This window comes from Colias eurytheme, chromosome 7 (assembly GCF_061535395.1).
Source record: "Colias eurytheme isolate Ceu_HAF_F1 chromosome 7, ilColEury1 Martin Lab GWU primary, whole genome shotgun sequence".
Lineage (NCBI taxonomy): Eukaryota > Metazoa > Arthropoda > Insecta > Lepidoptera > Pieridae > Colias > Colias eurytheme.
The window spans coordinates 4880055-4902407 of NC_142986.1; the positions used below are offsets into that span (position 1 = coordinate 4880055).

At 31.2% G+C, this 22353-nt stretch overlaps 1 protein-coding gene across 1 annotated transcript in view; it reads left to right on the forward strand.

Annotated features, from left to right (window-relative positions):
- Positions 1-22353, forward strand: part of Atf3 (Activating transcription factor 3) — a 51304-nt gene that overhangs the window by 18486 nt on the left and 10465 nt on the right. The window contains exon 2 of the mRNA XM_090104073.1: positions 21055-21514. Within this exon, the coding sequence (XP_089960199.1) occupies positions 21257-21514 (258 nt within the window). The 5' untranslated portion in view covers positions 21055-21256. The remainder of the gene's footprint in view (positions 1-21054; positions 21515-22353) is intronic.

Consider the following 22353-nt stretch of genomic DNA (forward strand, 5'->3'; position numbering starts at 1 on the left):
AAGCTTGTCAATGTCCATCGACACCTTATTGAAACACCAATAATACGTTTCAGATGAAATATTATTGCATGCGCTGGATAAACTTATTTTACTTGGCACTTAAAGATTTGTAGCTTAAAATACCTGTCTCTACAGTAGCATAATGTTTACAGATTAAATTAATTATTTGAAGCATAAATATAAATTTTATAATGTTCTTAATATAACGGTTTGTTAATTTGTAGTTGTTTGTTTGTTTGTAGTTTTGTTACGATCCTTCATAATTTTTATCAAGAAATTCGAATCTCAAAAAATAGACACAGAGTTAATAATTATGTTGATGAGCTTTCATAGTACCTATGCTAGAATATATACTTTACTGTGCTAAAGCCAAATCCTGATGTCAAAGTTCTTCTAATTTAAATGCAGATTAAATGTATACTGGCGATCTTAAAGAGTTTGAAAGCTATTCTGTGTTTTATTGCGGCGTCTCACTGACGCGAAATAAGGGAATGCACACATAAGTACTACAAACATTGTGCATTTTGTCTTCAGTTTCACATTCATTCAACGTAATATAAAGAAAATGGTTTACCAGTAAAATGCGGTACATTTTCACGGTCAAAATATTATAACTGTAAAGAAATCGCGTGCGTAACAATGCGGGCTTGACCTCTCACTTTCAGACAGACTACATAATATTTTCAGCCTATATTAACTGATAACAGAAAGTTGCGTGGCATTGTACACTAAATCACACCTACTCCATTTCGCTCACGTTTCTGTGTTAACATGATTTATTTTGTTTTTTCTCCCGGCAATCCATTAGCACTGAAATGGCTTATATTTCTCTATGAAAATGTTCCTGCCGCGGCGGGCGTTCTGCCAGGCACGAATAATACGAATTAGTGTAAAATATACGTAACAGACTGACATTATTGACTATTTAGTTAATAAATGTATTTTAATTAATTGTTGTATGCTATAGAAAGTGTTAACTCCTATTGAGTTATCAATGGATCAATGACATACTCGCGGTAGGTATGTGGGTTTTTCTATCATAAAATTTTCTGTAAATTTTACGGCTTAAAAACTTACTGTAATTACTATTTACTACAGTAGAACTTAGTAAAATTTTATACTGCTTAATACCATAATATTTGAAGTTACACATATCGTTCATGACGTCGGAGTCGGACACACAGCTTCTGGTTCATTTTATCTTAATATTACAACATATTTTCATTAAATATTTTCGTACATAATTATTTATCAAAAAAAAAAACAAGAAAAGCGTTATATTATTATTATGTAGGTAACTTATATGTTCCAGGATTTTATTTTAATCTTAAACAACTTTTTTATTTATATAAAATATCGAATAGAACGAGAGGAAAATTTGTCTCTACCTACACATTTTTTTGTTGTAAGCTGACACGATTTGTAAGTTGTTTTTGAATTGTTACTTATTTTTAAACTTCAAGATTTCTCTTGGAAGATTATTATCTTTGTGAAAGTTTTTATGGGTCTCACGGTGATTTTTTAATATTTATTCCTTAGACAGGAAATATTAATATTGTTTTACATAAAAAATAAGTTAATACTTCAATCATTTAAATTGCATCAGCTATTTATTTCCTGTTAAAGGCGAGTAATTATTAATTGTCGCATATATTGAGTCCTATAATCATACCTATATAATATACTGCATTTCCATTATCTATTATTTATAATAAATGGGAAAGTAAGTCTGTCTGCCTGTCTCTTCTTCACTAAGCTTAATAAGTAACTAGCGACCCGCCCCGGCTTCGCACGGGAGACTTAATGGAGGTACGTATACGTATAAACCTTCCTCTAGAATCACTCTATCTATTAAAAAAAACTGCATCAAAATCCGTTGCGTAGTTTCAAAGATTTAAGCGTACAAAGGGACATAGGGACAGAGAAAGCGACTTTGTTTTATACTATGTAGTGATGCTAAGTATGAGCTTTAATAATCTTATAATAAGCATTAATATGATTATTAAAATCGTTTTTCAAAGTCCGTTTCTAAAACAATTTGCTTATCGCTATATGTTGTAATTATAGCTACTCTATGGGTTCATATAACTCTTAGAAATTTCTGAGTAAAAATAATCTTATATGTTAATTCGCAAGTCGTAGAAACGTGCAATAGCTAAACATAAAGACAAGCTGATGCTTTAATTTAGATAAAAAGTGTATTTGTATTTGCATATTTTATTAGAAAGATAATAAATTGTGTAGCTATACATAATAAATCTTTAAATCTCTGTGCGATCTCTTGCGAAGCTAAGCTTTTGGCTTTACTAACGAACTCTACATCACCAATAAATCAAATAAGATATTATTTTATGTACCTGAGGATTGATAAAATAATTCCTTTTAAAGATCATAATCAATACCTACTTGAATAATGAAAATAAAAAATTAAAAGATTCCATCGAAATTAACGTACATACATTATTTAATTTTTTATGCAGCGTTGTAAATTTACATACATTTTTTGATAAATCCTTGCAGATTATATGAAACTTACTACTAGTTAAGTAGGATAGAAATATACAATAAGATGTGGAGCAAAAAAATATTATTATAGGTTCGTAGATCCTATAGGATTTGTTATTATAACTCACACTTATCTTAAACTAGCTGTTCCCCGTGGTTTCACCCGCATTACTCCGCTCCTGTTGGTCTTAGTGTGATGATACATAGCCTATAACCTTCCTCGATAAATGGGCTATCTAGCACCGAAATATTTTTTGAAATCGGACCAGTAGTTTCTGAGATTAGCGCGTTCAAACAAACAAATTCTTCAGCTTTATAATAATAGATTAACCGTTTTCGTTTTAGAAACGAACACGAAGAATGTTGTTTAAAAACAATTCAAAATAAAGAGTTTGTTTATTTATAACATTCTATTCTCTACTACAACCCTTTGTTCAAATGTTTGTCACTGTATACAAAAACACTTCGTTGTTTCAAGACGCATAGAAGAAAGGGATCTGTTATTATTTTTATACCTTCGTCTAGCTAATAGATGTAGGTACCTACTGAAATAAAATAGTTTTATATATAAGCTAAATTATTTATTAACCACTAGCGGTCCGCCCCGGCTTCGCCCGTGGTACATATTTACGTTTTCTCTACATAAAAACCATCCTCGTACTTCAAGGAATATAATAAAAAAAGAATTATCGAAATCGGTTCAGCCGTTCTCGAGTTATGCGCTTACCAACACATTTTGCGATTCATTTTTATATATTAACCATTAGATACATGAATACATAGTTATACAATGAATCGCTAATATTTACATTTGCATTCTCCGACTTCATAAAAATAGGTGTAGGCATTTTGATAGAATAAGTAGAGCTTTATAAAACACTGTATTTTTGATATCTCCTGAAAGTTCATAAAAAACTTTGTGAACTTTAAGTTATCAATGAACCTTGTTATTAATAAAAATATGTTAAGTAATCATAATAAATTTTCATAATCACTATAAATGATATCGTGCCTATTATACCAATAAAAACAGCTAATGATTTGAAAATTTTACCTAAAAAATTAGGTGAATATTCCTGACCTAATGATGTAAAAACAAGTAAGTTATATCATCATTCATCATTGTTGTACAATTTATATACCGACGCGTAGGTTAAGTGTAAACAAAGTGATGGATAGCCCAAGTTGTAACTTAACTGTCCATTGTGTAAGCAAAACACAGTTTTGTTCAACTATCAAACAGGTATACCTAATATAAGTATTTATTCTTCGTTCTCTATCAATAGCTGACATAGATTAATAATTATTTTTTATCTTTATTTAATAATATAAACAACAGTTAATAACAGCTTAGTCCATGATAATTTTGAAGGTGAAAATAATTGTAGCCTAGGTGATATACCTACCTATAAAGTATTTTAACTACAAAATTCAGTGCCAATGAGCTTCCCGAAAAAATGTGACTGGAGGACTGGAGGTAGAGACCACGTAATAGATGTAAAATTTACTTACATAATATTTTTTGCGGAAATCATAATATCAGATAGGTAAATAGTATCTAAGTATCTTCTTTACTCTTGGCAATAGGTAGTAGCACAGACTAATAATAATATACTACCTACGTATGTAGTAGGTACGTTACATAACAATATTGTAAGTAATTCATGCCGATAAATATCAGAACTTTTAGCTATTTTTAAACTGAAGCGTTACACGTGTTTATTCAAAGATTATAAAACACTTATCATCCTTAAAATACGATGATAATTGATGTTTTTCTTTACCATATTTAGAAATAAGATACTAAAAAATGTTATTCAATAAATTAGTATGATAATGTCAAGATTATCAACTCAAATTATCCACAAATGTAAACAATAGTCCAACACAAAAGAATCTTACGCACTTATGTGAATTTGGACTGGAATAAAATTAAAGGTTGAGTTTAAAAAAATAATGGTGGGCGATCAAAGAAACGACATCATTTTATTAGTGGGACATGTGGACTGTACATTTTAATGCGTTATCGTTCGGACAATTTCTTAACATCCGCTAGGAATTTTAATGGCTCCTTTTGACAAGAAAAACTATTAGTTTTATAGACTTATTTGCGTTCTATTTCGGCTGATGAATGCTCTTTGTTTGAACCCAACTATGACATTTTACTGTAATGAGTAATGACACTGATTTTTTGTCCAAATACTTCACATAATATGGTCATATTCGTAGCTGTATCAATTAATTCGACCAAGTAGGTAGCATTTAAAACTACAATTTATTCATATGTAGGTGGCTAGCATAAATTGTAGTATCTTTATAATTGAGTTTTTGTTTTGTTCGCTGTATTCACATCAAAAAGAAGTACACTTCCATTGTAACAAGGAAAAAGCGTCGAAAATTATGAGTCAAATGTGAAAATCGAGTATCCTGTTTAGTAGTCTTAGCAGTGCGAAGTGAAATGCAAGGCAATTCACAATCAGCCAATGAGGATCGCGCTTTGCGAAACAAGGCCACGCCCACACTGGATGAACACTGACCCACTAGTACCACTGCTAAGGCTGCGTGCATGTACCTAGAATAACACCTAGGCTATTGCGTAATCTGTAAGGCTAAATGGGAGGCCATTGCGGATGATAGGCGGCATGCATTTTAAAATTAAAGTGGTGATAATGGAATCAAATAATAAGCTCTATCATCAACGATATTATGTTTATAAATTAATTGGAGATTCAATTGAATGTAAAATATCTTCATTTTGGTTAGGTGGGTAGGTTAAGTATTTATTCAAACTTATTGAGCGTGGAAATATGATGATGAATAAATACATCGTCATAAGCCGACAAAAACAAAAAAACAGGTACCTATATGAAAATTTAACATAATATTATGTAAGTTCAATACTAAAATTCTAAGATTAAAATAATCTTGCAAAATAACTGTTAACAAGCCCTTTCAAATTATAAAAATAAACTACAAACACGTAGGTAAATGTCGTCCCCAAACTATGAAACAAAAGCATCGACCTCCGATAGCAATTAATTCATTTCTGTAACCCGATCGCTGTTTAGAAACCAAGATTGAATTGCTCAACAATATTAGGTTAAAATCATTTTTCAACAGTCATTTCGTTATTCTTTATATTTAGTTAATTAGTATCTACTGCGACATTCGGGAGCTATAAGGTTTCACTATCTACAAAACCATTTATTAACGCCTCATGGGAAGTGAATTACGCATTTTTTAACACCAAGTTATTTATTCGTATAATTAATTCCCATTAATCAGTATCTGTCTAGCAAGGTTATTGTAACCTTCGATATTCGTTAGCTAAGAATTGAATAACACAATAATATTTATTACAATATTGTAATAACCTCCAATAGTAGGTATGCACATATGCTGAAGAATGTGTATTTAATGTCAAACTTTTTACCACACCTTTTTGGAGGGTCACAGAGAAATTCCGAATTCATCATGCATTCAAATTCGAATAACAAACTAATTGTACCTATAATTTCCTTGTAATAAGTATGAATTACAAGGAAAAGTGACTATAAAATTCACAATTAGATTTTTACAATCGTCACAATTATATGTATTTAAAACGGGAGAATGAATTGCAAAAATCACTTCATTATAACACAAAAGAAACCCATCTCTATAGTTTTACCCTAAAGTGGTGGTAACGTGACCCAAAACAGCCATTTCGTGACCCAGTGGTATTGATTCCGACAATTTGTATCTTGTGGTTAGCGCGTTATAATGGATTTCCATTAAGCGAATTTGCGCTTATGAAAATTTTGTATGAGTTATCTAGTATTTGCTTTATGCTGTGGAATTTAACGAGTATCAATTTTGGCTTGGATGTTTTATTTCTTTCGCAATAGCTGTTTTGTAAAAATATGCAATATTTAGATAGACACTATGTTTTGTTTAAGTATTTGAATTTAACGAATAGTGACATATTTAATAAAAGTTTTAAACATCATTGAAAAGCACGATTTGATTATTTGTTGTTTAGACTTTTATGTTTTAGGAAAGATAGTAAAAGTTCCGAAGAACCACTTTAACTTCTAATGAACTGACACATTGTTGCTTTATTGCTCTATAACATCAAAGTAACCTACTTACTACAATGTATCCAACTCATCGACACATTTTTATCAACCTTGTTTATGTTGTTAAAGGTTTATGAGCATATTATTATGTTTGGTGTGAAGTTTAATGTATTTACAATCGTGTTTTGTCCTTTACCTGCTCTAGGATGATTATCACATTAAGGTATACCTAATTATTAGTTTGTTTGACATTGTGTTATTTTAACCTTAAGACTTGAGACTAGAGAATAATAGAGTTAAGTACTTAAATACTATGATTGAGGCTTTATCCTATTGTGGCTAAGCATCACGTAACCTCCACTTATGTGCATATTTTCAACATAAGGAATGGTTACAAGAAAACATTGAAAAACCATAAACTAAACTAAATCAATCAGTATTTCAGTATTCCGTTAACATGTAATAGTCCATTACAGGGCAGATTACGTTCCAAGAGGGTATGAAACTTAATACGGGTTTGTGGGGCAATAAATCCTTATTGAGCCAAGTGGAGACGTGTGCTCGTAAAGTTAAGCCTCGATCAGACTAGCCCAGTTCCTACGAAGTCACTGGGCTGTAAAATTTTAATCAGTTATTAGATTAATTCGTAGCTACTTAGCGTTCTCGAATTTTCTAGATCAATGATATTACGCGTATCATATTTTTATCTACGCAAGCTGATCAAGTATTGCTCTGTGAAAATTGGTTTTCAATTGTGATACCAGATTTGTATATTTTTTATGATCTGATATAAGTATTACAATAATTAAGTCGAGGCTAATTTGTGTTGGAATTAAGATCTCTAATAGCTTGGGTTGATTGATGAACAATAAATATTCATTTGTTTAGGTAAATAAATAAATTGCGTATTTTTCAAACATTGACAGCAAAGGCTATTAAAGACTAAATATCAAACAACATTCCAAAATATTTTCTTAAAGCTCATATTACACATTAGTTGACGTAATATAACATTAAAAAATTATGTTTAAATCTCAATTGATCTTAAGCATTGACATTGAAGAGCTCTTTAGATGAGCGTGTGGGCGCGAAGATTGGGGAATAAACAATATAGGTCACTAGGCACGGAAATTGTTCAAGCAATAATAATAATGAAATCATTTGTGATAATCATTGACATCGGAAGAATTAAATCGTCGTCTCCGAATGAATTAATATGGAAATGTCAAATTTATGTCAACAACTACGCAGCTAACCATAGATTACTAAACAGAACTAGATACATATGTATATCTATTTTTCCAAATATATGATTGTGTAATTGTGTAGCATTAACGAAGAAGAGGTAGATATTATTCAATTTCTTGGATGTTATTATAAAAGGTATCTTCTATTCGAAGCTCTGTCTCAAAGCTCTCTTTAGTAGAGCCCCACAGATTCAAATAATTTCCTTTGACAACTTTTAACTACCAAACTACCAAAGTATTTGGAAATCATAATCACACATTTACGCAATCAACAAAACAAACAAATGTGTGAACTTAACCACTACAGAAGCTTTTCTCAATTGCTACGGATCCGTGTTCAAATATAAGTATTGAAAATGTTGAAACGATCGACATGGTAAACAAGACTTGTTAAATAATCATAAATCATACGCACGCTATAGCAATATTTACATTACCCGAATACGAAAATATCGTATCGCGACATGCCCTCTTAACATAATGTTATGCAGATGTTTTGCTTTTAAAATTGCATCTTGCTTTTGTTAAGGAGAAAGTTATTTATTCGATACGATAATTTGAACACGTTGTATTTAAAGGGTTTATTTCCGCACATTTATCCTAAGGGCAAATCTTGTAATTTTCGAACGTTTTGACACTTTTCAAATTTTAAATTTCGAATTTTATATTCATAATGCTCAATAGCTGCCAAATACTTTTTTCGTTTACATTTTTATCACCTACCAGTACACATTATTTCATATAAAGGTTTGATAAGGGGCATCAAACCTGTACCCGCCCACGGGCGAAATCGCGAAAGTTTTCAAACGCAAACTTACTTCCTTTCATTTAAATTCATTATTAGCTTTTATGACACTAAAACTTTATAAATATGAAGCTATTTTCGGGGCATGACCTCACCTTGTAAACGGCTTAGTGTTAATGGAACGGGTTTGTGGTTAAGAAGTTCTATTGTATTCTAGTATTTGTGTGGTATTCCTTGAAACGGAACTTATCAGTACCAATGTATCAATGGCCGCTGATCTTAATTCTGAAATGACCTAATAAAGTACAATAATACGTAATACAATTATTACATGTGTGAAGGAAATGAAAATGAAATGTGCAATAATTGTATAACACATTCACATACCTAATTTATAAAATGGTTGTTGTCAATACAGGTTTCTGTTTTAAAAGTTTTAACAACTAAGTATAAGATGAAAATTCGACCTCATAATATGTGGGTCGTGGAAATCTCTACTATACAACGTTTATCTTGGATAAGTTATATTGGATAAGAAAATTGCGTTGAAATCAAACTTGACTATGGAATTAAAAATAAATCCACATAATTGCCTACCTCTCGAATAAAAATAAATAGTATAATTATTAAAGGATTAGATCGAAATGCACATCACGTCGCTCCACAGATGAGATTTACTCTATTACATCATTAGATGTGTATGTTGTTATTATGATGTATTCCTTCGAACCGGATCTCCACTATTGAAATAGAGATATTAATTGTAACATGCTACAAAAAAGATGAATTCATTATGGAAGATATGGCCACAATGGCGTATTGTTCAGCTGAATACCTACGTATTTTTATCATTTTTTTCTTTATAAAAAACACCTAACTACTTATTTGAAATATTATGTCTCAAAAAGAAAACCTTTTTTGAAAAAAACCTTTAAACACGTCGAAATTGATTGGAGAAGACATTCTATCTGTAGGTTAATACTTAATATTGTAGATATACTCGTATACCGCAAAAAACATACGTAGGTTGTTTGTACTATTAAAGATAATTAAGACATAAAAATACTTACATTGACTTGAATGGACCATCCATTCTACCATAATTATAATCGAAGTTTCATGGTTACAACTGCTTCGATTATTTAATTTTAACTCGCTTGTGTGGTCGCGAACACAAACATTCATCAACGCCCATTATATTTTAAAGCCTACACGATAGCATTTTATTATTTACTAATAAAATGATTATTTTATTTCCTATGATATTTTTCTTAATGTTCTTTGTAACCTTCGTAAAATTTAAGTTATTTATCGTTCGATTTAACATAAAAACATACAAATGAGATTTAGCAACTTTTTATACCATCTTTATTTTTTGTTTTCTAAATGCAATATGTTTAGATGTTGGAATGTTATTTTTTTGTGTAACTATTACCTATATTTTATTCTGTCTTGCTTATGCACATTCAATAATAATACTTATGTACAAATTTTGATAAAGATATTCAACTAATCCATGTTTTATGTTTGCAGCATTTTACATTCGGTTTTATAACACAAATACGAGAAATGGGATTAAAATGACGGTCAAAGTTCAGACTCATAATTTAAATTTTTATATAAAAGGATTTAAAGTTTTCATTCCATTGGTATAAGAATTTTTGGTATGCAATAAATTATTACAATTTCAACAAACCAGACGATAGGTAATTTTAGCTATGTTAATAACTTGATTTGGTTCAATGTTGTGAAAAATGTTTTTACATAATATAACATTAAATTATATTTTATACCGAATACGGAATCACGAATTTCATATTTCATTATTATGGAGTTGCAGAATCTGCAATCTGCAATGCAGATAGAGATATAAGTACTTCTGAAAATAATTTATTTTGGCGAAAAGGCTTATGAAAGCTTATATCGCGTTTACCAAATGATAACGAAAAGTCCATGCAGGAAAACTGACGAAGAGCTAGAGTCAATAAATTATTACGATTATTTCCAATTAAATGCCGCACAATTTATATTAAAGATTTCCCCAATTGTGAAATAACTAGATTCTAAAAATCTCACGAATTCAACACTCAGACGCCATTGTAACAATAATTGTAACATACAAACTCACAACTCGATTTTTTCCAATTATTACAGCGTTTGCATGTTATAGCTTAAATAAATCCAAGGCTACAGTGTGGTTCCGTTGCTCGAACAACAATAGATTTGTGTAAAACTGGTGGCGTATCGCGGTTTCATACATGCATAATGTAATGTTTGTATTGCTTTGTGTTACTGCATCTTCAATATCATGTGTTCCAATAATTTATAGTTTGTGTTTATTCTACCTACGTCATTACAAAACTTTCAGTAAAAAAATTCCTTGTTATATAAAAACGAATGAATGCTTCAGGATACTGTGTTATCAAAAGTTAATATGAAAACTACTTCTTTTTAAACTATGCAGAATACTGCAAAATAAAAGCCTTCGTGAGTATGCAAATTAAAAAAAAAATACTAAGTAATTAGAAGTCGTGCAATAAATCGGAAAGTTCTGTGTAAAATTCTCATTAATTCACATGCGGTAATGAAAAATATGAGTAATGAAACTAAAATTAATCATAAAACTAATTTAAACAGCCTTGTCAGACCGCACGGCTGGTTTTCAGATGTTTACAAATTATCTAACTGTATCTCTGAATCTTTTAATCTTACGGTGAATAAAAAAATATTACATGGAACAGATAAAAAGAATCTTCAGAAATATTTACAATATTCGTGTTATCCTTATTCTGACACTTAATACTAAAGGAAATTGTATATTTTGGGGAAAACAACGTTCCCAAAAATTATGTTAAACCAAGAATATTTATCCTATAATTAGCGAGTACTTACTTACCCCATTGTAAAGCAATTGAGGAAAAGGGTATAATGAAACACATTTTCTTTATTATTAAACATTATTTCATATTTGAATAGTTATAGCTAAAGAGAAATATTGAACATCAACATGTAAAGTTAAATATTTCTCTATTGGAATAATAAGGTAATATTTATTTTGTTAGAGAATTAAGTATACTTATAACAGATAAACCTTACTTTATCCAGTATTGCGATAGCGGTAGGTTATATTTTCATTTCAGGAGAGTCCCACACTCAATCAATAAACTGATATTTTATGCCAACTAATTCATTTACGTATAATGTAGAATATAATACTTATATGATTTACTTACTCCTTCAAATTATTCAAACCCCTAATAGTAAAAAGTAAAGTCTTCCATCTGATTTCCCAGACCACTATTCAATTGAGCGCTGGACACATTGTCCTGCAAGGTTGAAAGACACGGAATAAAATCGTTACACTAAAACCGATATAGGTACATTATCAAACTACAACTCTTTTAAAAAAGCATCTAGACATAAACATGACGCCAATCAAAAGCTTTTCCATACCGTACACACCTCCCTAGATGCGATTCAGACAACGAAGGCCAAACAAAGCTACTCTTCATAATAGCGTTCAGTAATTATACCGGCTCTTTGTGAATCTGCAGGTATTATCATTTTATTAGTTTCCTGTAGTAAAATGTTCGAGGTCGGCGACAAATTGCAACTACACGATCAATACTTGAGTTTTCCGTGTTACTATATGGGTTGGGGTTTTTTTCTAAATTACCTACCTCTATTTTGGTTTAGTGGTTTAGAATTTCAATGAATTTTAGTGGTCAAGTAGTTGTAAACGAAGTGAGTAATGCTGTATCAATTAATATTGACTTTTTTATAATTTACGAAAACAGCAGATAGGTAAATATTATCTTTATTAATACCTATTAACTGCATTCGAAATTGTAATTTAAATAATATACCTATTGCTGAAGTTTTTCGACAACACGTTTAAATTTGCACATTTAAATGACGTTCAGAAAAGATAATGAGATTAACATTGTTTCTCTCTTGGAAAAACCAGAGAATTTCCTTATACATATACCTACCTACTAACGTAGGACATAGGTAATAGTAATATTTATTTTTCATAAATCTCACGTATAATGTTTAAAATTATTATATTCAAGCGAGGTAACGTTTCAAAGAAATTCATAATGCAAAATTAAAGAGAACTGAAATGAAAAGTTAAAATTACAATAATGTTAAATTGCATGGAAATTACATGACGCGTTGTCCTTGACATTGTTCATGAATACGAAACACGGAAAATGGCTTCAGTTAAACTGTGTTTAATAATAATATTCTCGTAAATGTAAATACATAATAATGTTTCATATTAAATTTACTTCACACATACATTAATGTTCTGAATACACATTAAATAGGAATTATAGCACTACCACTATTTATTCAATTTAAAATCATGTCGTGAGAAAAAATAGGCTTCTCATTAAAAATACATTATATTTTTTTTTTACAGGAAAAGCTCTATCTTCTTAGAGTGCTTTAATTTACGAAAGAATATGATAAGAAAAATATGTAATTGTTTTTATTATGACTTTAACATTATTAGGTTCTTCCTTAGCAACACAATATTTTAGAATGATTTGGTTTAACATGCACGTCTTAAGGCTGCAGTCTAGCAAAATTGCGTTTTCAACAAGTTATTTGACAATTTTTTCCCGGCTAATGAAATGATAAACTGAATTTTTTTTTCTTGTTTATCAATTAGTGTTATATACGCAATGCGCGTGAATTTTTTCACATTTATAAAGTTACTTTATGTTACCTTAATCAGGCCTTCAAGATAAGTCTCTTTCCCCCAAAATCATTTCGAGCTAAGTTTGTGCACTCACTACGTTGCAACCGATTACAATTTATACAATCTGATCAGCGCATTATTATCCTTATATAGTCGTTATTAAAAACTGCTGAATACAATTGCCGAAAAACTTATGATTTTCTTAATTAGAACGTTATAAATTCATTAAATTTCCCATTTTTTGCCTTACAAAATCTATTGATAAATACTGCTAAAAGTTATTTTTTCCATTAATTTATTCGAGTTGGTTGAAGACCAATGAGTATTAATCCTTTAAAAAAATTTTTTTTTGAATTTTGATAATTCTTTAAATATTAAAAAAATATTTAAAATAATTAGGAAAAATCCTAGCGAATTTCTTTAGTCGCGCTCCTTGGGCCGGAGCGTTCTGACGTGTGCTCTACGCTCGATTTTCCTTCATACCGACGTGAAAGTTGCTCTACTTCATTAAATTTAATATTTTTGTTAATTGATTATTTTGATCTTAGTTTTGTGCAAATATTCGTATTTTTAAACATTTGATTTCGATATGGAAAATAAACGAAAAAAATACGCGTGTAACTACTAGAAAAAAAATTATCTTCAAACATAAAGTTAATGAAACCAAATAGATTGCAAAGGTGATTGGCAACAATTTCTTTATTTTACGGGGTGTCAGTAAAGGGATGTATATTTCTTAAAAACTAAAGTAATCTCATAAATTTTCTTATAATATAAGTTTTTTTGAAGTTCCAAAAATGTTTATTTTTCGTTTGAGAAATACGAAATATAATATAAACTTGTATTGAGAACTTGAACTTCCCAAGTTCATCCGGGGAAATCCCCATACGGGGAAAATGATTTGTTTACTCCAAAATTATATGCCGAGGTGTTTTAATTTTTTCTTCTAGTCATTTTCAACGTAGCGGCATGTTGTTTGATTATTAATTTTGTAACTTAAATACAGGATGTTGGTTTTATATTCTGATCTTACAGACGCGCTGACAAATTTAGTCCGCCATTTCTAGTTTAGTCCACCAACTCTTAGTACCAATATTAAAACGAATGGATTATCATCATATCATCAAAACTCAGATGTAATGGAAGATCACAATAACATAGAAAATTCAGTGGGTGTTGAGAACTAAACAAACACAAGTAACAGAGACGCGAAGAATAAAAAAAGAGGACGAAAACGATAATTCGTTGATGCTTTCCCTTTTCGACGTATTGTTAGGGTACATCACCAATTTGCAAAAAACAAAACTGATGATGAATTGCTGATTAAAAATGAAAAACAAATAATCGACAACAGTGGTGAAAATTTGCTGATCACAATGAAACATCCTTCAGTGGTAGCAGATTTACTCATTTCAAATGTATCGGTGAACAGCGTAAAGGAGAGGAGGACAGGAAAACATTATGAATGTGGATGGTGGATTGTATACAGGGTGTAATCGTTAAGTATGTGCAGGCGATTATGACGTTATTATTGCAGGTATCAAAAAACTTAAAACTGATATCGAAATAACTTTACCTAATGAGCAAAATGACAATAATAAATTTTTAAAAGTATAACGAGAAATATCTAAAAAATTTACTTTATACACTCCCATATCAAAAAGGGAAAATGGGACTAGTAGAAGTTAAATGTCTAATTCCGGCAAAAGACATGAATGCGGAAGATGCGGTTAAAAATAAAAAAATTAATATTTGAAATACAATGCAAAAAATAACACTTTTGTCATAGATAAGAATCATGACTATTTTTTCCAAATTCAGGGACAACTAAACGTTGCAGAAGCAGAAGTCTGCTTATTTGCTGTTTGGACTGGAGTGAATCATTCGTTAAAAATAGAATATATAAAAAATTATGTAACGTTTAGGCAAAATAAAATGATGGACCATTATCAAGATTTTACATAAATTGCCTACTGTCAGAATTGATTGATTCGAGACTTCAGCATTCGATGCCCATCAAGGACCCATCCTATATCATTCAAGCGATTGAAAAAGAGATCAATCCAGTGCAACCGATAAAGCATCAGAATGCTAGCAAAAGATTTATTAGGTTTATCAATATAAATCTATATATTATACATAATATAATAAATCTGTAGAAGACGCGAAGACCGACATCCGCGCGGACGGAGTCGCGGGCGGAAGCTAGTCAGAAATAAATATCTTTTGTTTTCATTTGCGTATTTTTATATTTTATAATTTTTTAACACAAACATTACCTACATTTTTTTATTATATACAAAATTTGTTTATCCGTTTTATTAGTTAAACTGAACAACTAAGCACTAAGAAACTTAGGTCGAAAAAAATGTATAGAGTTATGCATTTTGTATGGAAAGCTTATTTTTTTTTTTATTTCGTCCAAATTTCTTTGTAAAAGTTGATCAGTTATATAAACATGAAGTTGAAGATATCAATAGAAAGTATTCGCAAATTTTGTGTACTGATAAAAAAAATCACCCGGTGCAATTTTCACGAAAATTGTTTCAAATTGTCATTTTTGGTACTTATTACGAATATTAAATTATGCATACGAATGATTTAATTTTTAAAAATTAAGTGGAGCAACTTTCCCTTAGTACATTTGTATTATTTACATATAGGATGACAGGATGCATTTGTTTGCACTACTAGACCAAGCCCTTAACTATTTCTGATTTCAGAATTTAAAGACACAAATTACTATTAGCATACATTTCCAATAATACGCATAGATATTAACAATATGCAATACTATCAAATGGGCACAAAATTATGCATTTGATTTATGTTCAGTTTAAGTCAGACACGTCAATCGTGACTACAAGACGTGCATTAATTTAATATTAATAGTAAAGATATAAAATCGGTGAAGGTTGTGTATTTATTAAACCGTATCCATAGAATTGAGAGTGATTGATGTTTATAAACACATGTCAGCAATTTGAACCTCTATCGTAGGTAGGTACGTTTAACTGCTAATCCGTGATTCGTCCTGTTGCGCGAAGGTTTTATTATATTTGTATTTAAAAAGTTATTTTACTTTCTTAACTTTTAAAATAACCAACGTTACGAGTATATTTATATGCACAAAATATTTTTGAACAGTTTCAAAACCTTAATTGAGGAAGAATAAAAAAATAATTCAATTAACAATAGAAGAATAAAACGAATACACGCGCCAGCTGCCAAGCTCTGGCTTCAATCAAAAATCAAGTTTTAAAAAGGCAGAGCTATCGATGTTCTTTTTGAGTCAAAACGTGGGCGTCAAAATCGAACATATGCAATGCAAATTTTTCGTCTACAACTTGACTGAGTGAACAATACGTTGCCAAACTTCCTTTGTTCCTTTTACGCGTATATAATACGTGTGAGTAGGTATAGCATGGCGCCGAATTATGGCCGACAGATTTAATAACATTTAGACTGTCCAACACAATTTATTATGTTTAATATTTTCCACGTTTCGTACCAAGTTATGTAATACCGAATGGAAAGGACTTATTTGTAGTTTACAAATTACGAACTAATATTAGTTATAAATTTATAATAGGGAATATTTTATACACACTCAAATATATTTAGAAAAACAGAAATAACACGTAAACCGCCTACGTAAGACATTTGTAGCTAATAGACTAAATAGCTTTTTCATTATTGCAAGTAACAAATACCTACACCATAATAACTAAAAGCATTAACGTGCTCATAAAATGGAACATGTACTTTGATTTAGGTCAAGTTGAAGTACATCATAAAATGCTTAATTAAGAGATGGGGGTGGGTTTTTAGAGTGTTTCTTTTATTTATATCTAGTTAGGTAAAATGCTTAAGGTTTTTGCCAATAATCATACACCATATATTTTGATCTGTAAATCAATATAACAAAAAACTATCAATACATTTAAATTATTGAATTGTTTAAATAAGTCCTATTCGATATCCCAAAAGAAAATTTGTAAGTAACTAACTGATTCAAAAACATATTTAAAAAAAGAACACCACTCTATACTCTATGGTGTATTCGCTGTGTGCGTGTTTGAGAACATTGGAACACACCCACCGACGCGCCGAAAATTTGCGGCCGATAAGAGTTTTTGTCCGCCGCCGAGTGTCAAGGACACGCGCGCTTCTGTTGCTACGTTCAAAATGACTTAACCTTTTTTTGAAGTTATTCAACGTTTCTTTTGGTTGCGAATGAATCTTTAAATTCGCAAATGGCGCTGTTCTTAAAGTAATTTCGTATTTTTAAGCGAAGTATTTATATTAGGGACTGATAACTGAGATCTAGGTATATAAAACTCTACAATTTTCCTTCAACAGGTACCTACCTAGTTAGTAATGAATATTCTAACTTCTTCTCTTAATTTTTAACTTTTAAGTGATATAAAAAGACCGATACCTACTATATTCATCACAAAGCTTTTACTGAGAACGTGAAACATTGACCCTAAATCAAAAGCTCTCCAAAACTTCAAATTGTCTCTGACTCTAAATTTGTTTTTTTTTTCTCTTTATTCGTCACATTCTCTTATGCCAGAATTATGGAAAGATAAGATTTTTGACAGTAATTCTAAAACGGATGTGAAACAATTTTATATCTTACCAACGGTAATGTCATTGACCTTAATAGCATGGAATAAATATTAAGAATCATGTTCTTTAGATTTAGCCGCTATAAAACGTAGGTCAGTATGTTTTAAATCGTACTTTTTAACATAAAAACTGGACATCCGTTTTATGGAAATCGGAGTGTTATAATAATTAATTATAGACACACATTTAAATACATTTATTTTGATACGACATTTAATTAAGTTAATATACATAATACATATATTCTTAGGTTATGCATAATAGATTCTTATGGAAAACATGACAATTTTATTTACCATAGAAATTTTGATTTCGTTAAATAAATAATTATTTAAAATATTTTAAACTTTATTCAATAAAAAATTGCGGTAGCAATAAATTTTTATCAGTTTTTCAACTTACTGGTGTTTATTAGTATTAACGTTAATAAGTTTTGTTTTTCCTTTATGTTACCTATCTCCCAGTGTTTGTAATAAAAAGCAACTGCTTACGATTAAAAATTATGCGTAGGATTTAGTCGAATTTCAAAATCACGAAGAGCAGTTGTCAAAAATCAAAAAGTAGTGAGCTACATTTCGAAACGATAATAAATTATTTCCGATCGTTTGAAACATAATTTATTTGATGGTCTTATAGAATAAATAAACAACTTCACAATCCACTTTACAGGTTTTTATATTATATCAAATCATAAGTACGACATCAATTTATTAAGGTATTGGTAGATTATTGAATAATTTAACAATTTATAAAAATCGACTGCTTGAGGTTATTTAACTAAATATAGCACGAGTTAACTAAATAAAATATAGGGTAGGTACATAATAATATACTCGTAGTTATATTCATATTATCAATGGTCTCAAGAAGTCTTTGTAGACTTGTAGAGCCTTTGTAGAGTTGAAAAATTAGGTAGATATGCCTTAGGAATTAAACTGTTTAAAAATAAAAGATGAATTAACGATTTATAGTTATAATTTTCCACCAAACCAAATTGATTCAGTACCTGCAAACAACTAGATGAAATTAATACCAACTGACTTTATAGTGAAACCGCTATATTGATTCTGTTCATATGCTCATTACATAAAAGCCTATTGAGCCAACCTTTATCCGCAGATTGGCGCCAGATTGGGTTTCATTGTTGCTTATATATTCATTACCTTGATATTAATAATCAGATAATAGCTGCCGTTATATGAACTTGCTCGTAATACATACATTTAATATGAACTTTATGTTGGTGACTATACCTTAGTACTGTCACTAGTATTGTAGTTTTTTTACTTGAAATTCCTTCTGTGCAATAGCTAATGATGTTATTCATTAGCTATTGCACAGTATTTCTATGAAATAAAACAGCTTTCTAACAGCACAATAAAACTAATACAATTTAATTGACATGATATGTTAAATCGTAAGTATATATCAGAGTGGGTGCGCCCGAAACTAGGTTACCCATTTCTCGTAACGAGACTCGAGGACAGAGACAGGGCGACCTTCCTTCGAATGCCCCTTATGTCGTTTTAGAAATTACATATTTCACCCCTCGTAAAGACCCCGGGGTAATGAACCTTCCGTCCTTTACACTCCCATACAAAAAGAAAAAGCGAGGAACAAAATATTGCAAATCGCTGCCGACAAGTACCTTTATACGCAGTTCTTATCTCGGTGTGCGCAATAAAAGATATAATTTGCAAGTTTAGAGAAATTACTCCCATAATGGCCTCGAGCCATAAAGAAAAGCAATCGGATAAAGTAAACATAATATATTTGTGGAGAACTAATCTGTGGCCCACGCGCTATCGGCCGGATACATTTATTTTTCATTTTCCTTTTTGGGATACGGACGTCCTACTGCCTGTGTTTGCATATTATATGGCCGACAATCATGTGCGGGACGACCTACGCGAATGTACTTTTGTGACATTTAAACAGCGCTCTATAAATTAACATATTTTATGCACAGCTGCAACAATCGTAAAATCTTGCGAGTGCTTTCCCCAATCCGCTGAAATGTTTAATTTGGAGGTATAAAATCTTTGATGAGACTGCGATGTATTTGCACAGATGTTACGTTTACTCGCCAAATAACTAACTGGTTAGATTGGCTACTGATGGACACGACGGCCGACATTGCGTAAAACGTGCATTAGTGTCCTCAGTTTTTTGTATACCCATACAAGTTTTTGCTGTAACGACTTATCTGGAAACATGTTTAGCGTTTAATAGCGAATAATTTTCTATTATGACAGCTTAATATATGCTTTTAGTAAAGCGTGCTAAATGGAAGTAAAAACTTTAAGGTGAGATGTGATTATATAAGGATATTCACTTTTAGAGGTTCCTTTCGAAAACAATTGCTTGTCGCCTGCCTTGAAATCGTGTACGTTAAAAGGATGTATCGCTGTGTACGGTCGTCTTGGCACATTTTCTCTCAGCCAACGGAATAAGCAAAACGATATTCGCATCTAGGTTAAGCCGAGTCTGCTTTATTGTATTTACGTGACAGATATGAGAGATATACAGATAGCCGTTCTGGCTGGGTCAAGGTGCCCAACAGTGCTTTCGAGCATATCTAAATATGGAACCAAAGCATTTAGCTCCCGTTTCAATCGTATCTACGAATCGTGTTTTCGGTCACGCTGCAGCCGTGTTCTTGTTGTACAGAGATACCCTAATTTCCACATAATGCTGAATATGCTAACACCAGTGTCCAGTATCATATCAGTTAATCACTTCATCCACATCTGTCCTTGCCACCATACATCTACCTATACAGCTTGCACAGCGCGACGGCCGAACAATAGGCGAGATGATACGCCTCGCGGAAGAGTTTTAAATACGTCGTAAAAAGCGCCAGTTTTAATTTTATGGCTAGCATACAATTGATGCCAGTAAAATGTTTTTTATTGGAGAAGCATCCTGGCTACGAGGTCGCAATACTTAGGCGACAATTAAAAAACCGTTTTAATCTCCATAGTTTGTAATACAATATTCGATAAATTATTATTACATATTTCAATTCCTTCGATATATTTAATGTATTCCATGATAGTGTGCCATGACTGAGGCCTATGTCCAGCAGTGGACAAGTGTAGGCTGACAATGACAATGATGATTTAATGTATTTATCGTAATTTTCTTTCTTTCCAGATCACGAAACGTTACCAACGTTACCATAACCCGTGAAGACTTCTATTTGTAAGACTAAAGTGCCATCGGGAACCAGTTTACCACGATCAGTGATATTTAGTGTTAACTTAGTGTTAGTGTATCCGTGATATAGACTAGTATTGATAGTTTTAGTGTGAAACGTGACCAAAAAGAAGCGAAGCTGGCTCCCTACAAGGATATAATGAATTCGTCGAGCATGAGCTCAGCCGTGCCGACAATCAAATGCGAAGACACGTCTCCGTCGCCGACGGCTGCCGTCGGCACCGACGGGGAACCTGGTGCCTTCCTCAGCGTTAACCTGAACGCTGCAATGATTAACCTCCTGGCGGCAGAGAATGCGGGCACCACCACCTTACGGACCCCGGAAATCGTGAATGACGTCATAACCATGACGAACCCCTTAGACCAGTATAATTACGACAAGAATTCAAACTTTAAGGTGAGTTCTTTATTTTTAGTACAATTATATCGTTAATTGAATCTGACAAAATTATAGTTTCTGCAAGAATAATATGTTATTATGTGTGATTATAAATTTGAACTAATTGAGTATAAGTAGTAGAGTTAATTTAATGTTAAAATTATGGTCTATTGTGAACAGGATGTTTAAATATTTTGTAAGCTATAAAATCATGAACGTTGGTCACGGCTTGTTTCAGTAGCTTTTACGATAATTCGTATCTTATAGTTGACCCTGAATATAAGTTCTTAGAATACCTAGTTAAGTGCTTTAAATTGAACAAACACCTACACTTAGATAAAGTGCTAGATTAGGAACCATTATTGTTGTATAATTCGATTATTATTTATTGAAAGGCAATAAATACACTAGGTATTGTGTTTATTGTCATTTGTATCATAGTAAGTATAGGTACGTACGCTAATAGTTGTAGGTATAAAACAATACTTACCTAATTGTGACGTTATTCAGTATTCCTACCAGAAATAACTGTACTACTCCATTCTCAAATGTTGGTTTTGTTAATTTTATTCAACAGAATGTAACATACCTACTTACAGTTATTTAAAAGGATTACATTTTCTTCTTTAAATAGTACCTAACATAACTAAAATAAACGTACAGATAATTCGAACAATTTATTGGAGCATTTCTTGGCAAATCGTCCGCACAGTCACAATCCTTAACATAATAAATATTCGCTCGCTAGGACACAGCTGCAGCTTTGAGTCCTAGCGTCGCATGTTTAGATCGCAAATCGATCAGAATGCAAAGCCTATCCTTGCAGCATTTAGGTTGCAAGTGGAACGCTCGACCGC